The following is a 9,082-nucleotide window of genomic DNA, read 5'->3' as shown; positions in this document are numbered from 1 at the left end:
TTTTTTTGAGACGGAGTTTCGTTCTTGTTGCCCATGCTGGAGTGCAATGGCATGATCTCGGCTCACTGCAACCTCTGCCTCCCAGGTTCAAGCAATTCTGCTTAAGTCTCCCGAGTAGCTGGGATTACAGGCATGCACCACCACGCCCAGCTAATTTTGTATTTTAGTAGAGATGGGGTTTCTCCATGTTGGTCAGGCTGGTCTCAAACACCCGATGATGATCTGCCTGGCTTGGCCTCCCAAAGTTCTGGGATTACAGGCATGAGCCACTGTGCCCAGCCTGCACAGTGCTTTCTTACCACATTTATTGTAAGATGGATCCTGATTTCAGAGATGTTAAAATGTGTATCTGAAAAACCAATGAGGCTACAGGTAGATAACGTAGCCTTATTTGACAGTCTGGGCTCTTAATAGGAGATTAAGTCAGAAAGGTTTTTTTGTTTCATTTTGTTTTTTTATGCTGTATCTTGGATATTTTTCCATAGCAGTACATTAGCCCAATGTGCTGCTTCGTGCCTTTTTTTTTTTTTTTTAAAGACAGAGTTTCACTTGTTGCCCAGGCCTGGAGTGCAATGGCACAACCTCGGCTCACTGCCACCTCTGCCTCCCGGCTTCAAGTGATCTGCCTCAGCCTCCCGAATAGCTGAGATTAAAGGTGCCTGCCACCATGCCCGGCTACTTTTTTGTATTTTTAGTAGAGACGGAGTTTCACCACATTGGCCAGGCTGGTCTCAAATGTCTGACCTCAGGTGATCCACCCTCCGTGGCCTCCCAAAGTGCTGGGATTACAGGCCTGAGCCACTATACCCAGCCTGCTTGACTCTTTTTAACTGTTGCTATACATAAACAATGCTGCACAGAATGTTGCATTTGCAAACACATTCACACATACATACTTTTACACATAGTAGTGTATCTGTAGAATGCTGAGTTACAGAGCATGTGCATTTACAGCGTTTTGTTTTGGTTTTTTTTTATTTTTTTTATTTTTATAGATAGGGACTTGCTATGTTGACCAGGCTGGTTTCTAACTCCTGGCCTCAAGCCATCCTCCTGTTTTGTCCTCCCAAACTGTTGGGATTACAGGTGTGAGTTACCATCCCCAGCCATTTATAGCTTTCATAGAGACTGCTAGGTTGCCCTCTGAAGACATTGCACCAGTTTATCTTTCTACCAGATGTTACGAGAGTCTCCTAAACTAAAAGATAACTGTATTTTGAAATGCCTGTCTCTGTGGCCCTGTACTCTATGGATCCTTTTGGAAGCCCTGGCTTCGGTTCAACAGGCTCTTGAGAGCTGCTTAAATGCTTCTTCTCCAACAAGAAAAGCCATTGCTGTTTTTTAATGCCTGCTGTGCTTCCATCCTGTATTGCCTCATAACCTGCAGCCTCCAGAGAAATCAATCCTGAGCCCTTTTGTCCCCTTTCTCCAGATTAATGAGGAAATCTCTGTGAAGCACCTTCCATCTACAGAGCCTGACCCCCACGTGGTCCGTATCGGATGGTCCCTGGACTCCTGCAGTACCCAGCTAGGTAAGGAGGGATCAGCTAAGCAGTCCAGAGAATAGAGTGACTATCCCTACCCTTGGATCCTCAAGGCTCCTAAGCTTCTCTTTCTAATGTCAGACTTAGAATAGAACTAGATGGAAGTGGAAAAGGTATAAGGATTAGGTATATGCCACTGTCTCTGTCATGCTGTATTCAACTGAGAGGACTATGGTCATGAAACAACTTTTCTGTGAAGAATTCATTCTTATCCTCTATCTTTTAGGAGAAGGATCCAAAATTCTCTTTGGAAATCTATTCCCTTTCTATAGAAAGGATTAGTGTCTCCTGCCCTCAAACCAAGCAGCAAATAAGTTCTCGAGCTCCATTAAATTCTGTCTGTATTTTGTGTCCAGAGCCTAACCTAAAGTAAAAAGTGGAACAGAGACTAGTGAGGCCAGGACTAGTTGGGAGAGGGGAAGGGGTTGCCTATTGATAGGTTTTGAATTTTGAGGGTCCCCAGGCTTCATTGATCTTCTGGTCCCAAGTGACTGATTATTCTGACCAATGCCAACACCTTCTGCCTTCTGTTTATGGTCATACAAACATTCCAAACATTGCTTATAGGAATTCAGGACATACAGAAACAGAAAAATGAAAATCCTTCCTAAACCTGTGAGATAACCAATGTTAACATTCTGTCTGTAGTCTTCCAGACATTTATTTTTTATATATATATTGAAACTGGATCACACTAGGACTACTCTGTATAGCCTTGTTTTAATATATGATGGGCATATTTTTTGTAAACGAATACAGCTCTTTGACTACTGTATAATTTTCAATTTTATAGTTGCACTATTTAACAAGTCCTCTTTTGTAGCTCATTCAAATTTATTGCAAATTTTTATTTTAACACTTGAGCTATTATCCTGGTGCATAATTGTCTGACCACTTAAGGCTAATCTTTAAAAGTAGTTATATCCTCACTCATAAGTGTTCGTTAAAAAATGTGTTCACATGGACTTAGAGAGTGGAATAATAGATAGTGGAGACTCAGAAGGATTACGGGGTGCCAAGGGGGAGGAGGATGAGAAGTTGGTTAATGGGTACAATGTACATTTTTTAGGCAATGCATACCCTAAAAGCCCTGACTTGACCACTATGCAATCTGTGCATGTAACAAAATTGCACATGTACCCCACACGTTTGTACTTCCTCAAAAAGGTAGAAATGTTAGTACAAAAAAAGTATACAGTTTACATTTCCATATGTGTTAGCACTTTTTATTTGACTCATAGGTCATCTTATTCTATCTTTGTCTCCACTTTGAGATGTAGGTTGTGGCAGTTGATAGGGATGGGGAAACAGCCCAGAAGGGTCAGCACCATATCCAGGGTCACACAGCTGGTTCAAAGTAGAACCCGGCCTGGCATTCGTGCTTGTTGGCCCCTGCTTTTCTAGCAACATACTCTTTGGGCTCTGCCTAGGAATCTCTTGGGATCTCAGTCATATCACTTAAGCACCCAGTTCTGTAGCCTGAAGAAATCCAGTACCTTTCCCAGGGGTCAGTCCTCATGGTCTCCAGAAGCAAAATCCAGTCCCTTCACTGATTTCTACCATGAGTAGACTTGACTGAATATTGGGTGTCACAAGGAAGGGTTGCATCTCAGCAAACAGCCATCCTCCTCTATCCCAGCTCCTGTCTTCCTTTCCTCCCTTTCTTTTCAGATTCTCCCTTCTGTGCAGAGTAATTTGGTTGAGCTCATACTCCCAGACTGAACAATGAAACCCATCAAGCCCTCCAAAGTTCTACATCATAAAGGGCTTCCTTTCACCCTTCCCCACCCCTATTTAAAAGAGGCATCTGATTAAGAAAACCAGTAAAGGAAATGACTTTTTCTTCAAAAATAAAAGTATGTGGCAGCCATCGAGGCTGTTATGACCATCGCAGGTTTAACCTGCCTTTGCCTATTTCTTCCGTCAGGCGAAGAGCCTTTCTCCTATGGCTATGGAGGCACTGGGAAGAAGTCCACCAATAGCCGGTTTGAAAACTACGGAGACAAGTTTGCAGAGAACGATGTGATTGGCTGCTTTGCGGTGAGTGCTAGCAGCCTGTGGGAGTTGGCAGAACCAGATGTTGGGCTACAGACTTCTTTTTCAGGATACCTCTATCCATTGTCTGCCCCATATCCAGCCACTCTCGCCATACTTCTTTGTCTCTGCTTGACAGACTGGAATGTTTACTGTCATTTTGTGCGAAATTCTGCCATTCCATCTCCTCTGGTCTGTGTGCAAAGTTTTCAGGTGACACCCTGAAGAGGTCTGGGAACTTAAGGTGTGCATAGCCTTCCTCCGTTCCTAGGTGCCAGAGTGACATTTTCTAAACAAACATAGGAATTTCTTATCTTTCATTGCTAGGGAATGGCCTGTCTGCTCTTGAAGGCAGTGGTATTGGCTCTTGCCCCACGTTGGCATCATCTTATCCCAGAACTTCTCCCCTTCTTCCCCTCACATTGGTTGAGCCAGGCTTCCTACAATGCACTGCCTTCTGGAAGAGTAGAGATGTAAAACAGAATAGCTGCTGCCATACTTCAGTCTTTGAGAGCAGTGCCCAGGAGTCACCATGCTGTGCAATATGGCTGTCCACTCTAGGCTGGACTCCCTGGACCCAGTCCTTTCTTCCACTCACAGCCCTGGGCAATTTACCCTCCCTATCTTTCAGTTCCCTCTAAATGGGAGTCTTTGCACCCACCTCAGAATTTTGTGTGGAGTCATTAACTTAATCTATTAAAAGCACTTACAATAATGCCTGACACACAGTAAGTGCTCAGTAAATACCACTTAATACCATTTGTGAAGTGTGCCGTGAGGCCTCAGAGGAAGTGACCACCCAGATGGATGCATCCTCTGAGGCTTATTGTTTTGCCTTCCTTCATATCTATACACGTGTACTCTTCCCTTTTTTTTTTTTTTTTTTTTTTTTTTTTTTTTTTTTTTTGAGACGGAGTATCGCTCTTATTGCCCAGGCTGGAGTGCAATGGCATGATCTCAGCTCACTGCATCCTCTGCCTCCCAGGTTCAAGTGATTCTCCTGCCTGAACCTCCTGAGTAGCTGGGATTACAGGCATGCGCCACCACATCTGGCTAATTTTGTATTTTTATTAGAGACGGGGTTTCTCCATGTTGGACAGGCTGGTCTCAAACTCCTGACCCCAGGTGATCTGCCCGCCTCGGCTTCCCAAAGTGCTGGGATTACAGGTGTGAGCCCCTGTGCCCAGCCCCTTCTTTTTTTAACTTTGGAATAAATTCAGACTCAGAGAAAAGCTTGAGAATAAAGAATTCTCATAGAGCCTTATCCAGATTCTAACATTTACCACATTTGCTTTACGATTTTCATGTTTATGGTGTACACACACTCAGAATTAACTCTTGAATAACGTGTTTAAATTGTACCGGTTCCATTATATGCAGATTCTTCCCAATAAATATATTGGAAACTTCTTTGGAGATTTGCAACAATTAAAAAAAAAAAACAGACAAATCATATAGCCTAGAAATATTGATAAGATTAAGAAAAAGTTAAGCATGTCATGAATGTGTAAAATATATATAGATACTAGTCTCTTATCGTTTACTACCATAAAATATTCACAAATATGTTACAAAAAGTTAAAATGCGTCAAAACTTATGCACACAAACACTTGCAGACCCTACGTGGTACCATTCACAGTTGAGAGAAATGTAAACAAATATAATAGTACAGTATTAAATCACAACTGTATTTTTTTTTCTGAAACAGATTCTCTGTCACTCAGACTGGAGTGTAGTGGCACGACCTCGACTCACTGCAACCTCCACCTCTGGGGTTGAAGTGATTCTCATGCCTTAGCCACCCGAATAGCTGAGATTACCGTTGTGTACCACCACGTCGTGCTAGTTTTTGTTTTTTTGTTTTGTTTTTTAAGAGGGAGTTTTGTTCTTGTTGCCCAGGCTGGAGAGTAATGGCACAATCTTGCCTCTCTGCAATCTCTGCCTCCTGGGTTCAAGCAATTCTTCTGCCTCAGCCTCCCGAGTAGCTGGGATTATAGGCGCCTGCCACCATGCCTAGCTAATTTTTGTATTCTTAGTAGAGATGGGGTTTCACCACGTTGGCCAGGCTGGTCTCAAACTTCTGACCTCAGGTGATCCACCCCTCAGCCTCCAAAGTACTAGAATTACAAGCGTGAGCCACACTGCACCCGGCCAGCTGCATAAAATTAACCAGCACATACTATAATAATTTTGAAGCCACCTTCTGCTGCTGTTATGGTGAGCTCAATTGTTCCAAGAATCTACTTAAAACGATGTGTGTCATACATCTCCATGTGAGTAGTTCTTTTTGGTAAATTGTGTATCACAGTAAAAAGTGATCTCAAAGTTCTTGTGGTTTTTTTTGTTTGTTTGTTTAAGATGGAGTCTCACTCTGTTGCTCAGGCTGGAGTGCAGTGACGGTGATCTTGGCTCAGTGCAACATCTGCCTCCCTGGTTCAAGTGATTCTCCTGCCTCAGCCTCCCAAGTAGCTGGGACTACAGGTGTACATCACCACGCCCGGCTAATATTTTGTATTTTTAGTAGAGACAGGTTTCACTGTGTTGGTCAGGCTGGTCTCCATCTCCTGACCTCGTGATTGCCCACCTCGGCTTCTCAAAGTGCCGGAATTATAGGCACGAGCCACTGTGCCTGGCCACCTGAATAAATTTTTAAGGTGGAGTGCAGTGGTATGATCTCAGCTTACTATACCCTCTGCCTCCCGGGTTCAAGCTATTTTCCTGTCTCAGCGACCCAAGTGGCTGGGATTACACATGTGCACCACCACATCCAGCTAATTTTTGTATTTTTTGTAGAGATGGTTTTTGTAGAGCTGAGTTTCCCAGGCTGGTCTCGAACTTCTGAGCTCATGCAATCTGCCCACCTCAGCCTCCCAAAATTCTGGGATTATAGATGGGTGACTCCTTGCCCAGCAAATCCTGTCAGATTTATGATCAGGACAGGACTATTGTCACTTATCAAGCTGGTAACACTCAAAGCCCTGAATCCTCAACACCAGTTGCCAGTCTTTTGGTTATACAACAAGAAGGTGTGTGGACAATGAGAAACCTTTTTCTGGATTGGTTCCATTGATGCTTTGTTTCTGAAGTTAGGAAATACTTTGCCAATATGTGATTACCTTTTAAAGTTCTTTTCATATTGGAGAATGCCCTTCGTCACCAAGAACCCCATGAGTTTAGTACAGAAGGGGTCAAAGTGGTTTACTTGTTCCTAAACAATGGGTTGACCCTTGAGCAATGCAGGGGTTAGGGGCACCAACCCCCATGCAGTCAAAAATCCACGTATAGTTTTTTATTCCCAAAAAATAAACTACTGGCTGAGTGCAGTGGCTCACACCTGTAATCCCAGTACTTTGGGAAGCCAAGGTGGGCGAATCCCTTGAGCCCTGGAGTTCAAGACCAGCCTGGGCAACATAAGGAGACCCTGTCTTTACCAAAAATAGAAATAAAAATTAGCTGGGCTTGGTGGCACATGCCTGTGGTCCTAGCTACTCAGGAAACTGAGATGAGGGAAAAAAAAGACTAAACTAATAATTAGTCTACTGATATCATAACAGTCAATTAACACATAGACTAGTGTCTACAGTTTTTATGTACTCGTGACATGCCTAACTTTATTTTTTTTTCTGTATTTCTAGTCATAGGGATCTGAGAGTTTTTTCAAATTGTTGCAAGTGTCCAAAAATATTTTCAATATATTTATTGAATGAAAAAAGTGTGCATGTGAGTGGACCTGTGTAGCCTGAAGCCAGTGTTGTTCAAGGGTCAGCTGCGTTTTCATCTGACCCATTTGAGAGGAGGTTGCATACGTCACGTCTTCATTAGTTTGGTGTGTATTTCTTTCTTTTTTTTTTTAATAAATGAGACAGAGTCTTGTGGCATTTTCACAGGTGGTGATCCCTCTTCTGGTCAGCATGAGTGTTTTGATTTGCTTTGTTTCCTACCTTGGCTGGTTCACTCCTCCTTAGGCAACCTACTGGTCCTTAATTCCCAGGAGGCCACCATGTCAGTGCTAGACTTACTGTGGACAACCGATTGGCATAGCACACTACAGCCCAGAACTGGGACCAAGCCATCCACCCCTTCCTAGTAGCTGAAACCACAGGCGCACAGCACTGAGCCAGGCTCAGTGTGTCTTCTTTTTTTGTTTTTTTGAAACGGAGTCTCTGTCACCCAGGCTGGAATGCAGTGGCATGATCTGTTCAAGTGATTCTTCTGACTCAGCCTCCTGAGTAGCTGGGATTATAGGCACCCACCACCACACCTGGCTAATTTTTGTATTTTTAGTAGAGATGGGGTTTCACCATGTTGATGAGGCTGGTCACGAACTCCTGACGTCATGATCCACCCACCTTGGCCTCCCAAAGTGCTGGGATTATAGGTGTCAGCCACCGCGCCCAGCTGATTCTTAAGAGTAAAGATGTTAATGGCAGTAGTTATTAAATTTAAAACTTGATATAATGCTATTATTTCTCTACATTCAAACTTTGTTGCTCGTCTCAATGATATTCTTTATCCAGTTGAGTTTCTAGTTCAGGGTATGGTCTATGATCATACTGCTTTCTAATTGCCATGTGTCTTTATTCTCCTTTAGTCTGAAACAGTTTCTTAGCCGCCTTTCTTTCCATTTCAGGATCTCAATATCTTTTTTTTTTTTTTTTTTTGAGACAGAGATTTGCTCTGTCATCCAGACTGGAGTGCAGTGGTGCAATCTCAGCTCACTACAACCTCCGCCTCCCAGGTTCAAATGATTCTCCTGCCTCAGCTGCCTGAGTAACTGAGACAAGAGACACATGCCACCACACCTGGCTAATTTTTGTGTTTTTAGTAGAGACAGGGTTTCACCTTTGGCTAGACTGGTCTTGAACTCCTGACCTCAGGTGATCTGCCCACCCCAGCCTCCCAAAGTCCTGGGATTACAGGCATGAGCCACTGCACCCAACCCTCAATATCTTTTTAATAGAACATTTTAAAAATAAAAATTGTGTTTATTCTCTATAAATTGTTCTAGACCTTGCATTTTTTTCCCCATTTAACAGGAAATCTTGACCATCTTTCCCTGTCCACACAGACAATATATAGATCTAGCTCAATTTAAAGTGTTTCTTTCTTTTTTTTTTGGAGACAAAGTCTCGCTCATTCTTGCCCAGGCAGAAGTGCAGTGGTGCAATTTCAGGTCACTGCAACCTCCACCTCCTGGGTTCAAGTGATTCTCCTTCTTCTGCCTCCCAAGTAGCTGGGATTACAGGCATGTGCCACCATGCCCAGCTAATTTTTGTATTTTTAGTAGAGATGGGGTTTCACCATGTTGGCCAGACTGATCTGGAACTCCTGACCTCATGAGCCACCGTGCCTGGCCAAAGGTGTTTCTTAATAGTTAATCATTGTGGCCGGGCGCGGTGGCTCAAGCCTGTAATCCCAGCACTTTGGGAGGCCGAGGCGGGTGGATCACGAGGTCAAGAGATCGAGACCATCCTGGTCAGCATGGTGAAACCCCGTCTCTACT

At 43.5% G+C, this 9,082-nt stretch overlaps 1 protein-coding gene across 6 annotated transcripts in view; it reads left to right on the top strand.

Moving 5' to 3' along the window:
* Positions 1-9,082, top strand: part of HNRNPUL1 (heterogeneous nuclear ribonucleoprotein U like 1) — a 44,266-nt gene that overhangs the window by 15,917 nt on the left and 19,267 nt on the right. For all 6 annotated transcript variants that reach the window (XM_017502927.2, XM_017502923.1, XM_017502924.2 and 3 more), the window contains exons 6-7: positions 1,433-1,532; positions 3,472-3,584. In XM_017502927.2, the coding sequence (XP_017358416.1) occupies positions 1,433-1,532; positions 3,472-3,584 (213 nt within the window). The remainder of the gene's footprint in view (positions 1-1,432; positions 1,533-3,471; positions 3,585-9,082) is intronic.

This window comes from Cebus imitator, unplaced genomic scaffold (genome assembly GCF_001604975.1).
Source record: "Cebus imitator isolate Cc_AM_T3 unplaced genomic scaffold, Cebus_imitator-1.0 Scaffold306, whole genome shotgun sequence".
NCBI lineage: Eukaryota > Metazoa > Chordata > Mammalia > Primates > Cebidae > Cebus > Cebus imitator.
Note: the sequence above shows the minus strand (reverse complement) of the source record. Positions and strands in the feature narration are given on the sequence as shown.